General features: G+C 46.1%; 1 protein-coding gene across 1 annotated transcript in view; it reads right to left on the minus strand.

Moving 5' to 3' along the window:
* Window positions 1–404: 404 nt before the first annotated feature.
* EEF2 (eukaryotic translation elongation factor 2) overlaps window positions 405–17798 on the minus strand; it is a 29066-nt gene continuing 11672 nt past the window's right edge. The window contains exons 6-15 of the mRNA XM_070743997.1: window positions 16236–16341; window positions 13907–14020; window positions 11839–11977; window positions 10948–11143; window positions 9728–9986; window positions 7890–7997; window positions 5449–5802; window positions 4109–4291; window positions 3867–3999; window positions 405–1285 (exon numbers count right to left, since the gene is read on the minus strand). Coding sequence (XP_070600098.1) covers window positions 1092–1285; window positions 3867–3999; window positions 4109–4291; window positions 5449–5802; window positions 7890–7997; window positions 9728–9986; window positions 10948–11143; window positions 11839–11977; window positions 13907–14020; window positions 16236–16341 — 1786 coding nt within the window. The 3' untranslated portion in view covers window positions 405–1091. The remainder of the gene's footprint in view (window positions 1286–3866; window positions 4000–4108; window positions 4292–5448; window positions 5803–7889; window positions 7998–9727; window positions 9987–10947; window positions 11144–11838; window positions 11978–13906; window positions 14021–16235; window positions 16342–17798) is intronic.

The raw sequence follows: 17798 nt of genomic DNA on the forward strand, positions 1-17798 counted from the left end.
ACAAAATCTCATGCAAAGATGCTGTCATGTGCGAGATTTGGCTGATTTTTGGTAATTTCTACAGTAAAAATGCTGAATATTGGCAAAATTACATGCGTGCCAATGTCCTCACTTGAGATTTCGCTTCCAGTACATGCGCAGAAGCGGAATCTCACGTGGACACCCTTAGGGGGCGTGGAGATGCCTACGCATCTCCCTTTCTGCTACCACACTATAGTGTGGCCCATACAGGGTGCAACCCACTACTGGACCTAAGTAACCTTTGGCGAGGTCGATTGTAACTTCTAATGGATGCTAAGTGACAAGTTGTAAATCAAAGACTATGTATTATCCCGCCCCCGCAACAACTTCGTTCCACCTAACCCAAGCTCTTCGAGACGTTTTAACATAAACAGGAAGCCCGATCAGACATTCTTATATTTATTATTCCAGTGGTTCTAAATACATTGATTTGCACAACGATAACCTACAAGTGAAGAGGCTGTCTGGCTAAGAAAGCCATTGCAGCCGCCTCCTCCTCTCAAATCCCCAGAGATAAATGACTTTTATTGATCTTCCTTCCGCGCCTCGTCCAACCTTTCAAGAGAGCAAAACAGATTTCCCACGTCTCACGCCCCCCCAACCCCCCCTTCTCTTCTTCCTCCTTTCCAAAATTTCCCCAAGAAAGGGGAAAAAACAGGGCAATTTCCCCCTCCCCACTTGCCTCCGCGAGGTCAAATAAGATATGGAGATGAGCGGTGTTTCGGGTGCGTTAAAATGGAAGCGTTATTTTCTCAAAGTTAAACAACGGGCTGAGTAGGTTTTTTCTGGCGTGTTGTGTGAAAAGAAACCCCTTCATCAAGGCTGAAAAAGAGACCAGTGAGTGGAAAGAGGGAAAGAAAGGACGGGGGGGGGGGGGGGGGAAGAAAGGAAACAGCCGCCATTTTCAGCCACAAGCACATCTAACCACCATGTTTTTTGTTTGTTTTTAAACTAGTTTAAAAGTTCATTCTGAGTCCCACAACAGCCATTTTTAAAATTTATTCTTTCTTTCGTTTTGCTTGGTTTGTTTTTAAAGATCTGGTGCGGTTATTATTTCATTCGAAACGGTTTTACAATTTATCCAGGAAGTTATCCAGGGCAGGGATGCCTTCTTTCAGCCCTTTCCGTTTGCGGGTCTCGCTGACCACTTGGCAAGGGCGGGTGGTGCTGTCGAAGGGATCCCCGGGGAGGATCTGCCAGTGGTCGAAGACACACTGCGGGAAAGCCTGGCCTCCGGTGTTGGATCTCAAGTCGGCCGTGAAACCTAAAAGGCAGGAAAAAAAGGCACAAGGTGTGGAGGTGAATGCAGGAAAAGAATTCAAAATGTTAGAACTTTACGTCGTAAGGATACGATACACCAGCTGTTTGCTGGTCCTATTCTCCATCTTCTCTCTATATGCTCTCTCTTCTTTTACTTAGCTGTTTTATTTCTTTCTCTTCTTCTTTTCTTGCCTTTTGCTTTTCTCTCCTCTCTTTCTCTTTCTACCTCTCTTTTTTCCTTTTCCATGCTCTTACTTTTTATTTCCCCTTTTCTTCTTGATGTAAATATGTATACTATTTTAGAATTGCATACTTTAAAACTGCACGAATTTATACCAATGACTAAATAGACCCTTTGTTTTTTGTATTCCCTTCCCCCATTTATTTGTAATAAAGATTATACTGTATTTTAAAAAAAAAAGAAAAGTGGAGGGTTTTCTGCCCCCACCCTAGGAGGAGGGCCATATTTGGCATTTCCAACTCAAGTCAACTACTGTTGAGTTCAAACTTTTGATCGCCAAATAAAGCAATTATTAAGTGACTGCGGGACCCAGCAACTGTCACAAATACATGCCGGTGGCCAAATTGCCCAAATTTTGATTACATGGACCGTGCGAATGCTGTAACAGTCAGGGGTGAAAACCAGTCACATACCATACTTTTCGGACTATAACATGCACTGGAATATAAGATGTACCTTAGTTTTGAGGGAGGAAAATAGGGGGGGGAAACCTGCTTACCAGGTACAGTGGTACCTCATGATACGAACCCCTCATGATACGAACCCCTCGTGATACGAACCCGGGGTTCAGAAAATTTTTGCCTCTTCTTATGAACTTTTTTCGGCTTATGAACCCACCGCAGATCACAAAATGGTGCTCCGCTGGCCGCTGCCGCCTGGCTGTCACCTTTTAAAACAGCCAGGGGGTTTCTTGGCGTTCTCCCGAACCCGAACTTTTCCGGTTCGGGTTCCAGAGGCCACAGAGAAGCGCCGCCGCTTGGCTGTCACCTTCTAAAACAGCCGGGGGGCTGCTCGGCGTTCTCCCAAATGCCGAACCCGGAAGTTCGGGAGGCTGCCGAGAAGCACCCGACTGTTTCAGAAGGTTACAGCCGGCCGCCGCCGCTGAGTGAAGTGCTATTTTTGCGATCGGCGGCGGCGTTTTCAGCCAATCTGGAGGCTAGAAAGGAGGTGGGGAATCCCAATAGGGAATTCCATGGGCGGAGCTTTGACAGTTAGCCTTGTCCAGGTCCCATCCGCCAAACAATGTTGGTTGGCGGGACCTTAGGATAGAGCCTTCTCTGTGGTGGCTCCGACCCCATGGAATCTCCTCCCTACCAATCTTCCGGAAAGCCGTTAGGAGATGGCTTTTCTGGCAGGCCTGGAATTGACTGCTGTGTGTGTATGGTTCTTTTAAAGTTATTATTTATCGTTATTACTGATTTTATTATGTATTTGATTGTATTTTAATATTATTGTATTTATCGCATTTGTTAGCCGCTCTGAGTCCACTTTGGAATAAGCAGCAAACAAACAACCCTTTGCTTTAGTATACAGTGATCCCTCGATTAGCACGGTCTCGATTAGCGCGAAACGCTGCAACGCGGTTTTTCAAAAAATATTAATTAAAAAATAAGTCCGCGCTAGTTCTCTCCCTCTTTCTCTCCCTGTTGCCGGCGTGGTATATGAGAGAGAAAGAGAGAGGCAGAGGTCGGGCGCATTACCGGGAGGTGGAGGCGGTGTGGGGACGCTGGGTGCCGGGGACACCGAGGAGGGGGTGGACGTGGCCTCTCAGCTGCAGAGCCGAACAAGGGCGGAGGCAACGGCGGAGTCCGGCGCTGGGGCCATGCGGGGCCGCTCATCCAGGGGGGCGTGGACTGGCAAGTCGCCCTCCTTTCTCTTTCTTTCTCTCTCTTATACCACACCGATAACAGGGAGAGAAAGAGAGAGAGCGGAGGGCACCTTGCTGGTCCACGCCCCCCTAGATGAGCGGCTCCGCATGGCCCCAGCGCCGCCCAGGCAAAGGGGAAACCCCAAGATCGCTTGCCACTTGCCGTATTGCAGCGAAGGAGGCGAAGCAAGGCGCCAAGCTGCAATACGGCAAGCGATCGTGGGGTTTCCCCTTTGCCTGGGCGGCGGGAAGACCAAGGGAAGGTTCCTTCAGCCGCCCAACACCTGATCCGCTCCGCAGCGCGGCAGCAGCGAGGAGCCGAAGATGGGGTTTCCCCTTTGCCTTTACCCCATCTTCGGCTCCTCGCTGCTTCCGCGCTGCGGAGCAGATCAGCTGTTGGGCGGCTGAAGGAACCTTCCCTTGGTCTTCCCCGCCGCCCACACGCAAACTCCACCATCTGCGCATGTGCGGCCATGAAAAAAATGGCGCGCATGCGTAGATGGTGTTTTTTACTTCCGCACCACTATAACGCGGAAATCGATTAGCGCGGGAGGTCTTGGAACGTAACCCCCGCGCTAATCGAGATATCACTGTATATACTTTGCGCTAATTCCAGGCCAGGAGTCTTTCTTTTCTAACTGACCCAAGTTGGGACGGTTGACGTTCTGAGCCCAGGGGAAAAGATCCCTTACTTACCAAAAGATTCATTGACAGGCAGGTAGGCCTTGACCACAAACATGGGGGTTCCAGCCACCTGGGACTCTTCGAAGACGTGGCCTCGTTTCCTGTTCAGCACACCGTAAATGCCACCCACGACTTGTTCAGGACACTGGGAGAAAACAAGGGGGTCTCCAGTGAGATTGGGGGGGGGGGAGAGAAAGCAACCTTCTGGGCAGTTTCTAACTCATCCATCTGCCTCCTCCTCCCTCCACACCTACCTGGATCTCCACCAGGTAGATTGGTTCCATGAGGCGGGGCTGAGCCGTCAGCATGCAGGCGTAGAGGCACCGCCGCGCGGTAGGGATGATTTGGCCGCCCCCGCGATGGATGGCGTCGGCGTGCAGGGTGACGTCGTGCACGTCAAAGCGGACTCCTCGCAGGTTCTCCTCGCAGAGGGCTCCCTGAAAAGAGAAGAGGGGCGTCGAGATTCACCATCCAGACAACAAAGCTCTGACACATTTGCAGCGAAGAATATGGGAGCTCAGTGGCTCACGTAGTTAGGACACTGGGGCCAACAATCAGTAGCCCACGTTCGAGACCCAAGTAGTGCTTATGTGAAGGGGCGAGCTCCCGTCCTTCGCTCCACAGCCCACCTAGCAGTTCAAAAGTGGGCTCAATTGCACAATGGATCTGATGGGTGCCACTTTGGTGGGCAACTTAGGAGGCATATGAAATGCGCATTTTACAAATCCACCAAAAATAATGACCTAATATTGCTAAATTTTACAATAGAACAGTAGGATAGATATTTTAATTTACGATGTTGAAACCGAAGATAGGTAACTTGACCGATTATTACAATGGGATAAACTTTTAGTTTTAGAATTTGAAATTCACATTAATTATTTATTTATTTATTTGATTTTTATTTATTTGATTTTTATGGCGCCTTTCTCCTTAGACTCAGGGCGGCTTACAACATGTTAGCAGTAGCACTTTTTAAAAACAGAGCCAGCCTATTGCCCCCACAATCCGGGTCCTCATTTTACCCACCCCGGAAGGATGGAAGGCTGAGTCAACCTTGAGCCGGTGATGAGATTTGAACTGCTGACCTACAGATAGCTTCAGTGGCCTGCAGTACAGCACTCTACCTGCTGTAACACCCCGGCTCTTCATTAGATAAACCAAGTGCAAATTAAAACTTTAGTAAACAGTAGAAATGTTACAAGACCATAAAGGCTGTGTGATAGGATAGTCAACAGAGAGGTTGACATATCTTTGATGTACATATGTATAGTTTTTCTTTTCTTTTCTCTTCCCTTTTTTCTTTTTCCCTTCTTTCTTTCTCCTGCACTTTTCTAATTTTTACTTAAGAGGTTCGAGCTGAGGCAGGTCTGGCACTCAATTTATAAGGGGTGTGTGATGATAACCGAAATTAAATAGATGGGATTTAAGAATGTATAATTTGATTATACAAGATGTACTAGTCAAAAACTATTTTATTATAACAAAAGAGAAAGTATATGATTTTTTGTATTATATGATGTGGAAGAAAAATATTAAAAAAATTTATTCTGAAAAAAAAAAATTACGGCTCAGCCACAAGGGTCAGACTCACCTCCTTTGTGGCCCACTGGAAGCCGGCCACCACGCTGTCCTTGATCTCATTGAGGTACTGCACCCCCTTGGTGATATCGGTCAGGATGTTGGGACCGGTGCCGTCTGGGCCAAAGCACCAGATCTTACGGGCTTCGGCCACGTCCCACTCGTATTTCTCGGCTAGGTATCTGGCCCGCTGCTTCAACTCCTGGCGGGCTGCGACGTCCCCCTTGTCGATGTCTTCGGCCAGGCCATCCGGGAAGGGGCGGGCCTTCATGTACAGGCGGTTGTGTTTGTTGGGCGATTTGGAAAGGCACAACGTCCCCGACTCCTCGCTCACCGTCTCCCGGTAAGAGACAACTGGATCGGATTTCTGCCAAGAACAATCAAAACCAATCAAATGAGAGACCAGATTTTTTTTTTAAATGAAAATATAATTTTTATTGAAGATAAGTGGGGAGGACTGTGCAGATATCGATACAAATGTATATAAATTTTGAATATAATTATAAGTCAAAATACACACATATATACTTCTCAAAAAAATAAACACTGAAACAACACAATATAACTCCAAGTAAATCAAACTTCTGTGAAATCAAACTGTCGACTTAGGAAGCAACACTGATTGACAATCAATCTCAGATGTTGTCAGCACATTCAACTTTGTACAGAACAAAGTATTCAATGCGAATATTTCATTCATTCAGATCTAGGATGTGTTATTTGAGTGTCCCCTTTATTTTTTTGAACAGTGTATATAAAAGGAAAGAAAGCTAAAGAGAAAGAGGGGGAAAGAAAGAAAAAAAGAGGGTGAAAAAAAGCAGAGAAATAAAAATTGAAAGAAGAAAATAAGAGGTAAGTTCGTATCTATAAATTTATCAAGTATTGTAGATGGCGTCAACTTATCTGTTGACCGGATCACTCTACAACTTTTAAGATATTTACTATCAGGGTAGATGAAAATTTTGAGTTTCTGAACTTGGGTTAGAGTTTAGATTTTTGTCATTTTGAATGTGTTCATCCTTTTTTCAATGGTTCCTGATGTTATTTTATAGGTTCGTGGGATAATTGTTTGGGTGGAAGTTATGAGGATCATGATAGAATTGTATGTTGTCTTTTTTCCAGCCGAATGTACCATTTATTCCACACTTTGTAGAACTAATTCCTCTTTGTCCTGTAATTCAAGGGTCATTTTCGTCAGCTCAGCACATTCGTGGGTTTTGTTAAGGAAGTTTAAGGTAGACGGGGTGTGATCCAATTTCCAAGTTTGGGAAAGTTAAAACTTTTACCAATAAGTAGAGAACAGATGTTTTGAAAAGATTATCTCATTCACAACACCCAGCAACCTAGCTGTTTCTATCTCTCTCATGTCCAACAGGTGTCAACCATGAGCAGAAGCTGGTTGAGGCCATCTTTGGCTGCTCCATAGTTGCTACATTGTTTGGGAAAGGGGAGGGCATGTGCAGACACAACACAATGCTCTCCGTTGGGACCAAGGCCATACCAACAGGTGGCAGGAGCTGATAGAGCAGTGACCAAGATCAAGGGAGTTACTAATAACACTCTACAAAGCCTTAGTAAAACCACGCCTAGAGTAGTTTTGGTCACCACAGTACAAAAAAGACATTGAAACTCTAGAGAAACTGCAGAGGAGAGCAACTACGATGATCAGAAGCTAAACATATGATGAATGGTTACAGGAACTGGGCATGGCTACTCTAGCAAAGAGAAGGACCAAGGGAGACATGATAGCAGCCTTCCAATACTTGAGGGTCTGCCATAGAGAGGAAGGGGTCAAGCTATTTCCCAAAGCACATAAAGGCCAGACAAGGAATAATGGATGGAAACTGACCAAAGGAGAGATTCAACCTAGAAATAAAAGAGGGATTTTCTTATCATGAGAACAACCAACCGATGTAACAGAAGTTGCTTTCAGGAGTTGTGGGAGCTTCATCACTGGAAGCTTTCTAGAAGAGACTGGACAGCCACCTGTCAGAAATGGTGTAATCTCTCCTGCTTGAGTGGGAGTAGGGTCGGAAGGGAGGAAAGAAAGGAAGAAAAAAGACAGAGAGACAGACAAAAAGAAAGAAAAAGGAAAAGAAAGGAAAGAAAAGGAGGAAGGAAAGAAAAAAAGAAAGAAGGAAGGAAAGAAAGGAAGAAAGAAAGAAAGAAAGGAATGAGGAAGGAAGGAAGAGAAGGGAAGAAAAAAGAAAAAGGAAGGGAGGGAGGGAAAGAAGGGAAAAAGAAACAAAGCAACAGAAAGGAAAGGAGGAAGGAAAGAAAAAGAAAAAAGAAAGAAGGAAGGAAGGAAAGAAAGAGAGGGAGGGAGAGAGAGAAAGAAAGAAAGAGGAAGAAAAAAGAAAAAGGGAGGGAGGGAAAGAAGGGGAAAAGAAACAAAGCAACAGAAAGGAAAGGAAAGGAAAGAAGGAAGAGAAAAGAAACCAGAGGCAAAGTTACCTTGATGGGAATGCAGGCATGATCCTCCTCCAGATCCTTCAGGCAGATCTCCAAATGCAGTTCTCCAGCTCCAGCTATGATGTGCTCTCCAGATTCCTCAATGATACACTAAGGATCAGAAAAAGGAGGTCGTAAATTGAGATGCATCAATACCCTTCCTAACACAAGTCCCCTCCCTTCCCGGTCACTTGACTAGACAAATCTTCAGTTCCTTCTTGCCTTGTAGACTTTCAAAAGAGCCGGGGCCTAATCAGACTCTACTCAGTGTCAAGAAGGCAGTATTAAGTATCTGGGAGTGCAGACAACCATCCGACTTGGTCTCTCCACACATCACTCTTAGTGAAGCGTGCAAATCAGCGTCTGCTCTTCCTGCACTGGATAAGGAGAGCCTCTTTCTCCTCCTGTCCTGGCTACTTTTTACAGACACAACTGAGAGCATTTTAACTAACTGCGTCCGTTTGGTTTGGTGGCAGCAGCGGCTCAGACAGAAAACACCTAGAGTGGTGAGGACAGTGGAGGTGAAGGACCCCACACACCCACTTTATGGTCTTTCTCTGTTGCTTCCCTCTGAGAGGTGGTTTTAACAGGACTATCAGATTCTGGGACAGCTTTGTTCCCTATGCCGTCCATCTGGTAAACTCGCAAAATTCACTTTTTTCTCGCCCGGCACATGTATACATCCAAACTAGACTGTGTTGTTTCTCTGGGTCATAGAATACGTGTGTATATATGCATACTTTCATATTTATTTATTTGGTCATGTTTATGTAGCGTATATTGGAGGGGGTGACTCTGAGAACCGTAGGCAACAAAACTTCATTTTAATCTTGTCAATTACTTTATATTTAAAGCAACAATACAGTTATTCCATTCCATACTATATTCTTTTCTCTCTTATTCTTTTCTCTTCTATTGTTACTTATTGTTACTTATTCCCTGTCTGTTCCATAATATATTCTATTCCTTTAATGGCAAACCTACGGCACACATGCCACAGGTGGCACGCAGAGCCGTATTTATTTATTTATTAGATTTGTATGCCGCCCCTCTCCGAAGACTAGGGGCGGCTAACAACAATGAAAACAAATCTAATATTAAAAATAATCTTAAAAAAACCAATTTAAAGAACCACTCATACATACAAGCATACCATGTATAAATTCTATAAGCCTAGGGGGAAGTGAAATCTCAATTCCCCCATGCCTGACGACAGAGGTGGGTATCTCAGGCACACAAAGTATTGCCCTATGCCAGCTCCAGTGCGCATGTGCGCCCTGGCCAGTCGATTTTCAGAACTTCTGGAGGTCAGGAGGGAGGTTGATTTCATCTTCCCCAGGCTTCAGTAGCCTGTGGATGGCGAAAAATGGCCCCAAACAAACAAGCTTTCTGAGGAGGGTGAAAAATGGCCCAACAGGAAGCTTGTTTCTGAACTTCCGGTTGCGCCACTGGGTCCGTTTTTTGCCATCCGCAAGCTCCGGAAGCTTTCCTGAAGTCTGGGGAAGGTGAAAATGACCTCCTCCCATACTCCCAAAGGCCGAAAAGCAACTGGAGTTTGTTTTTGACCATCCACATGCTCCAGAGGCTTCAGTGAGCCCTGCGTGCATTGCAGGGAGGATTGTGCATCCATGCACAGGGAATTACATTATGGCTGTGGCATATGCGCGCGCACCCCGAGCAAAAAAAGGTTTGCCATCACTGTTCTATTCTCTCTTCTTCTGTCCTGTTCTATTCTATATTCTATGATTGTTAAATTGAGGACTGATCGAACAAACTTGCTTGGTTCAAAGATGCCCACGATGCTGCTAACCATCTCCAGGTGGGATCCATCCCCATCTCACCTGCACCATGGGGTCAGACTTGGCCAGCCTCTTCAACCCCTCCACCAGCTTGGGCAGGTCGGCCGGGTTCTTGGCCTCCACAGCCACGCGCACGACGGGGCTGACGCTGAACTTCATGACGCGCATGTTGTGGGCGTGTTCAAAGGTCGTGATGGTGCCCGTCTTGACCAGGAACTGGTCGACGCCAACCAGGCCGACGATGTTACCGCAAGGCACATCTTCAATGGGCTCCACGTAGCGGCCCATCATGAGGATGGTTCTGGGGGGGGGGGAAGATAAGGGCAGGAGAGAGAGGGTGAGCCGCAGCCCAGGTGATGGGGGAAAAGAGGACCCCATGGAATGGCAGAAGAGGCCAGAAGTTGGGTTTCCTGGAATAGCAGTCTCCTCCAACTTCTAAATACTAACCAATTCCATTTTTACCATGTTTCCTTCTCCATTTCCCACAACGCTGTGTGGTGGGATGAGCCAAGAGTGATTGGCTCAAAGTCACCCATCCAGCTTTTCTGTCAAAGGTGGGACTAGAATTCACTGTCTCTCCTGGTGTTTGGCCCAAAGTCACCCATGCAGGGTTTGTGTCAAAGGCGGGACTAGAACTCACTGTCTCCGGGTGATTGGCCCAGTCACCCAGCCCATTTTCATGCCTAAGGCGGGACTAGAACTCACTGTCTCTCCTGGTGATTGGCCCAAGGTGACCCATCCAGCGTTTGTGTCAAAGGCGGGACTAGAACTCACTGTCTCCTGGTGATTGGCCCAGTCACCCAGCCCATTTTCATGCCTAAGGCAGAACTAGAACTCACTGCCTCCTGGTGATTGGTCCAAAGTCACCCATCCAGTTTTTGTGTCAAAGGCGGGATTAGAACTCACTGCCTCCTGGTGATTGGCCCAAAGTCACCCAGCTGATCTTCATGCCTAAGGCAGAACTAGAACTCACTGTCTCCTGGTGATTGGCCCAGTCACCTATTCAGCTTTCATGTCAAAGGCAGGGCTAGAACTCATTGTCTCCTGCTGACTGCCCCAAAGTCGCTCAGCTGGCTTTTATTCCTAAAATGGGACTAGAACTCACTGTCTCCTAGCTTCTATCCTACTCCCTTAATACAAGGCAAAATTACTAATTCCCAACTATGCCGATTTCGCAAAGAAGCAAGGAAAGGAGAAAAGGGCCACTTACTCCCCACCCCATCTGCCAGCACTCTACCCCCTTTCCCCGCTGCAAGGCTGACCTCTGGATTGGCTTCAGGTAGAGATCCTCTTTCTTTCCTGGAGTGTAGTTTGGTCCCATGATTCTGCACTTGAGGCCAGTGGACACAACTCCTGAGAACACCCGGCCGAAGGCGTAGAAACGGCCCTTGTCAGAGGTGGGCACCATCTTGGAGATGTACATCATCAGGGGTCCTTTGGGGTCACAATTCTTAATGCCTAGAGAATGGGAGGGGGGGAAACATAGAAACATAGAAGTCTGACGGCAGAAAAAGACCTCCTGGTCCATCTAGTCTGCCCTTATACTATTTCCTGTATTTTATCTTAGGATGGATTTATGTTTCTCCCAGGCATGTTTAAATTCAGTTACTGTGGATTTACCTACCACGTCTGCTGGAAGTTTGTTCCAAGCATCTACTACTCTTTCAGTAAAATAATATTTTCTCACGTTGCTTTTGATCTTTCCAACTAACTTCAGATTGTGTCCTCTTGTTCTTGTGTTCACTTTCCTATTAAAAACACTTCCCTCCTGGACCTTATTTAACCCTTTAATATATTTAAATGTTTTGATCATGTCCCCCCTTTCCCTTCTGTCCTCTAGACTATACAGATTGAGTCCATGAAGTCTTTCCTGATACGTTTTATGCTTAAGACCTTCCACCATTCTTGTAGCCCGTCTTTGGACCCGTTCAATTTTGTCCATATCTTTTTGTAGGTGAGGTCTCCAGAACTGGACACAGTATTCCAAATGTGGTCTCACCAGCACTCTATATAGCGGGATCATAATCTCCCTCTTCTTGCTTGTTATACCTCTAGCTATGCAGCCAAGGAAGAGAAGACATGTTCATGCTTTTGTGGAGAACTTCTCTTGGGGAAGGAGAAGAATTGGGGAGGGGGGGAGAAGGACTACCTACCCATGGCAGCTTCATCATCAGGGGGCCCTTCATAGAGCAGCTCACAGCGGTATTTCTGAGCGGTGACCGGAGAAGGCAGATGGATGGTGATCATTTGCAGCAAAGCTTCTCCTGCAGGGAGCCAGCGTCTCATCACAGCCTACATGGAGAAACCATAGAATCAAACGTTGTGGGAGGGGAAAAGGTCTAGGTTCAAGCCCCTCCCCGCAAAGGGATCCTCAAACTAAATCCAGACAGCCTCTTTCTTTTGTTTTGTTCAATTGCTAACCTTCAACAGAATAACAGAGTTGGAAGGGACCTTGGAGGTCATCTAGTCCAATCCGCCTCCCCTGCCCAAGCAGGAGACCCTAAGCCACTTCTGACAGAGGGCAACCCAGTCTCTTCTCGACAGCCCTTAGTGATGAAGCTCCCACAACTTCCGAAGACAACGTCTCTTCCATCGGTTGATTATTACCATTGTCAGAAAACTTCTCTTTATTTCTAGATTGAATTTCTCCTTGGTCAGTTTCCATCCATTGTTTTATTTATTTATTAAATTTGTATGCCGCCCCTCTCCGTAGACTCGGGGCGGCTCACAACAGTAATACAAAACAATATATAATACAAATCTAATAATTAAAACTAAAAACCCATAATTTAAAAAACATGCACACAACATACCATAAACAGTATAGGCCTGGGGAAGTTATCTCAGTTCCCCCATGCCTGATGGCAGAGGTGGGTTTTAAGGAGTTTACGAAAGGCGAAGAGGGTGGGGGCAGTTCTAATCTCAGGGGGGAGCTGGTTCCAGAGGGTCGGGGCCGCCACAGAGAAGGCTCTTCCCCTGGGACCCGCCAAACGACATTGTTTAGTCGACGGGACCCGGAGAAGGCCAACTCTGTGGGATCTAATTGTTCCTGGTCTGGCCTTTGATCCCTTCCTCTTTGTTGCAGCCCCTCAAATATTGGAAGGCTGCTCTCATGTCTCCCCTGGTCCATCTCTTCACTAGACTAGCCAAGCCCAGTTCCTGCAACCGTTCTTCACATTTTAACCTCCAGTCCCCCAATCATCCTGGTTGCTCTTCTCTTCTGCACACTTTCTGGAGTCTCAACATCTTCTTGACCAAAACTGGGTGCCGTGTTCTAGGTGTGGTCTTACTATTAGTTGTGTCCGACTACTCATGACCCCACAGACCACAGCACACCAAGCCACCCTGTGCTCTAAGTTCATGTTTGGTATGTATGAACGACACTACCTGTCAAGGTTGACTCAGCCTTCCATCCTTCTACGATGGGTAAAATGAGGACCCAGATCATGAGGGGCTTACTCTCCATAAACTGCTTAGAGAGGGCTGTAAAGCACTGTGAAGCAGTATATAAGTCTAAATGCTCTGTTTATGCAACCCAGGATTGTACAGTAGTACCTCTAGATACGAGCTGCTCCACATGCAAGCATTCCAACTTACGAGCTGCGATGTGAGCAAAATTTCTGTTCGACACCCGAGCTCAAATTCGGGATACGAGCCGAGCGTCCACTAGGTGGCACAAGAATCTCCTTGCTTCCAGTTATCTCGGCGTGAAAAACAAAGTCTAAAGGCATTCGTTCGAGATGCGAGTTGATCGACTTACGAGCTCGGGTATGGAACGAATTAAACTCGTATGTCGAGGTACCACTGCATAGTGTTTGTCTTTCTTTGGTTGAAGCTGTTCGTTAAGACATGTCTTTTTTCTTCAGTCAGGGGGTGAGCTGCAGCGAATGTGGAGGAAATTTTTTTCTAAAAGAGGAGGGGGAACAAAGGCTGGCAACACACACACCCGCCCAAAAAAACCCCCTTTTTTTCTGTTCAGGTTCTCCTGCTGGAGCTTTGCTGTCTTAAAAGTTGCTAAAGTTGGAGAACCCTGGACTAGATGACCTCCAAGATCCCTTCCAGCTTTATTCTGTTCTAAAAAATAATATTCTAAATCTCATTAGGTCCCTGTGGGTTTTATTTCAGACTCTAAAAAACGTTTGCTTCCTTCCTTTCACAACTTCCTTTCCTACCTCTCCCCCCAACAAACATACACACACAAAATCACCCGTTTTGCCTCACCTTCAGCAGAGGCTTGCCCTCCTTTCCTTTGTCCTCACTGTCCAGCTTAATGTCCAGCTTCTCGATCAGTTTGGCTGTTTCTTCCTTCTTGAAGTTCATGATTGCATCAAATACCTTCGAAAACAAGGGCAGAAAGATGAAAGGGACCCACCGAACAAATAAGGCACAGGATGATCTGTCGATAGTCTTTCTTCCTCTAACTCAGGGTGGTCCCCAATCACCAGCCAGTCCTTGGTCCTATACCAGGCCGCAGCCTGTCGGGCACTGAGCCACACATGAGGGTGTTCTGACCCAACTCCCCAAACATGACAACTCCTCTGAAGTGAACTCAAAGATTCCTTTATTAAGAGCACCAGCAGCCACGGCAGGGAGATGAATGCTGTATTTTTGGAGTATAAGATGCACCTTAGTTTTTGGAGAGGAAAATAATGGATTTTGCCTATCTGGTCGGCTTCAGCACATTATTTTATCCACTGGTTAGGGCTTTAAGAAAAACTTATTCAGAAACAATAGAAACATAGAAGTCTGACGGCAGAAAAAGACCTCATGGTCCATCTAGTCTGCCCTTATACTATTTTCTGTATTTTATCTTAGGATGGATATATGTTTATCCCAGGCATGTTTAAATTCAGTTACTGTGGATTTATCTACCACGTCTGCTGGAAGTTTGTTCCAAGGATCTACTACTCTTTCAGTCAAATAATATTTTCTCATGTTGCTTTTGATGTTTCCCCCAACTAACTTCAGATTGTGTCCCCTTGTTCTTGGGTTCACTTTCCTATTGAAAACACTTCCCTCCTGGACCTTATTTAACCCTTTAACATATTTAAATGTTTCGATCATGTCCCCCCTTTTCCTTCTGTCCTCCAGACTACACAGATTGAGTTCATTAAGTCTTTATTAAGCTTGCAAGCAGGTAAGAGCTGGGAACATCGTTAGCACCTGGTTAGGGCTAACATCATTAGAATCTAGTTAAGTGAGAATAAGCTCACTTATTCTGAGCAAGTAGAGCAATGAAAAAAAGCCTGCAAAGACTTAGGGCTGGAAAAACATTCTTCGAAGAGTAATAATGAAGTAGCCTGCAAGCCAGTTAAGAGCTGGTTTGTGCTGGGGGGAAAAAGCTTCGAAAAAAGCTACATTCAGAGTAATTTTGACTGACTACACTCACCCTAATTTTCAGCCTCTTTTAGGGAGGGAAAAGGTGTCTTACACTCCAAAAATACCGTAATTGTCTGCCATCTATTCATCTCTGCCCCCCTGCCTTTTATACCGAGGCAGGGTGAGGCCTCAGTAGCACTGGGGGGGTCTGGTCCTTCCCTGTTTCTAGGTCAGCCCCGCAAGCCAGATCAAAGCACCCTGTGGGTCGGATGCAGCCCCCGGGCCTTATGTTTGACACCCCTGGATTAGAGCAACCCAGAAACAGCCAATCAGGGGCCGAGCTGAATGAAATAAATGACAATTTTGCAGAGAAGCAATGCCTCGGTTGTGTTAAATAAATTTAAATATCAAAGTACAGCGATACCTCGTCTTACGAACCCCTCTTCATACGAACTTTTCATGATACGAACCCAGTGTTTAAGATTTTTTTGCCTCTTATTCTGAACTATTTTCACCTTACGAACCCGAGCAGCCGCCGGGATTTCCCCAAGGCTCCTCGATTCCCTTCATTTTTGCCAGCGCTGCTTTGAATCCCAGCGACAAATTCCCCCCTTCCAAACTGCATGGGGAAGACTCATGGAGCTCAAGAGAGGAGAAAGGTGTGGGAGAAATGAGCAGAATGGGGTGGGCAAAAACAGGAGGGAAAGACCCATGGAGCTCAAGAAAGGCTCTTTTCGTCTTGCTGTCCCTCCCCCCCACTCCGTTTGCCTCAGCTTAGTCTGGCCCCCCCCCCGCTTTTTTTTTTAAAGCTTTAATGTTTTGGATTTTCCTAATGGACTTGCACGCATTATTGGCTTTTCCATAGATTCCTATGGGAAACATTGTTTCATCTTACGAACATTTCACCTTACGAACCTCCTCCCGGAACCAATTAAGTTCGTAAGACAAGGTATTACTGTAATTAACTACAAGGATGCCCCTCCACCCCTTGGGAGTCTCCAAAGGGCTCAATTCAACCCAGAGAGACATTTGCATCATCACTTGGGTAACTTTATCTAGACTTGTACTACTTTGCATCAGATACTGCAAAACTTTCTTCAAGCATTAAAAACGTCAGGTCAAAGTGAAGAAAATTTTTCATCATCACGCACAGGAAGTAGAGGTAGGCACCTCATAATGGGTCCGGTTTGGGGTTGGCCAAGCAAACTACGGGAGGGAGAGGGGGTGCTACCTTGAAAATGGGGTCTAGGATCAGCTGGGAGAAAGTCCTTGGCAGTTTCTTTCCATCTGGGCCGTTTGCAGACTTGCTGAACTTGCCAGTCGCTGGGTCAAAATACCTGCGGGAAAGGAGAGGGGGGGGGGGGGAGACAGAAAGTTTATGTTTTGTCAAAACTCCCCCATTTTAAGTCATCTGTACATTACACATCTAAAAAACACACAACCTTCACATTCAATACAATTGAACTGAAAACCCTGATATTGCATTAATATTGCACTATGCCATAGAATTCAATATAGTTGCTGCTGTGGGATAGAGGCTGTTTTTCAACTTTCTTAAGGCAGCGGGAGCTATAAAACTCTTCAAAAGAGGGGAAGGGGCATTTAAGCTCTGTGTGACCGGTTATGTCCCACAGAGTTATTATTTATTATTATTTATTATATTTGTATGCCGCCCCTCTCCATTGGCCTTCTCCGGGTCCCGTCGACAAAACAATGCCGTCTGGTGGGACCCAGGGGAGGAGCCTTCTCTGTGGCGACCCCGACCATCTGGAATCAACTCCCCCCAGGAGATTAGGACTGCCCCCTCACTCCTTGCCTTTAGCAAACTGTGAGCCGCCCCGAGTCTTCGGAGAGGGGCGGCATACAAATCTAAGTAATAAAATAAATAAAATAAAAATAATAAAAACCCACCTTTGCCGCCAGGCATGGGGAAATTGATTCCCCTCGGCCCCTCCGTTTTATGTATGGTTTGTTTGGGTTGTACGAGTGTTTTTAAAACAAGGATTTTTAACCCCCCTCCACGTCCTGCTTCTTTAAATAAAAGCTCCATTTCCGCCCCAGCCTTCCGATCCCACCCCTTTAATTCTCGGAGCATTGGTACGCTCCAATTGAAGCCGAGCCTTACTGCCACCGGCCGCAGAGAGCGCAGCAAATCCCCCTGCTTGCCGCCCCGTTGCCCCTGTGGGTTCTGGGGGTAAGTAAAACCAGGAATGGAGGAGGGAGAGAGAGGGAGGAAGGAAAGAAAGGGAGCATCTCTGCTTCGTAGAAATTTGACTTTCGCGGGCGGTCCTGGAACGTATCCCCCACAAAAGTCAAAGGAACACTTGTAAGCATTAATTTTTTTCATTTCATTTTTCATTTACTTGTGTTCAGAAATGTTCAAATTAGTATACTAGTGAAAAAAAGTATTCAAAAAACCACTTCCAGTAGCTAAAACCAACCTTTTTTTTACTCCGATCAAAAGTGTACAGTAAATGCGAGAACAGCAGGGTTAATACAGTTCCTCATGTTGTGGTGACCCCCAACCATAAGTCTAGCGCCAATTCTCTCAAGAGACCTTTAAGCTGATTGGTAGGAACGTCAGAGGGACACACCCACTGTAAATGTCTGATTGGTCGGATTGTAAAAATATGTTCCAAGGTGCCAGAATAGAAGCTTTACTTCCTAAATAGAAGCGTTACTTCCCGGCCCTCTGGAATCAACTCCCCCCAGAGATTAGAATGGCCCCCACCCTCGTCTTTTGCAAATTACTCAAGACCCACCTATATCGCCAGGCATGGGGAAACTGAGACAT

Source organism: Erythrolamprus reginae, chromosome 1, assembly GCF_031021105.1.
Source record: "Erythrolamprus reginae isolate rEryReg1 chromosome 1, rEryReg1.hap1, whole genome shotgun sequence".
Classification (NCBI taxonomy): Eukaryota; Metazoa; Chordata; class Lepidosauria; order Squamata; family Dipsadidae; genus Erythrolamprus; species Erythrolamprus reginae.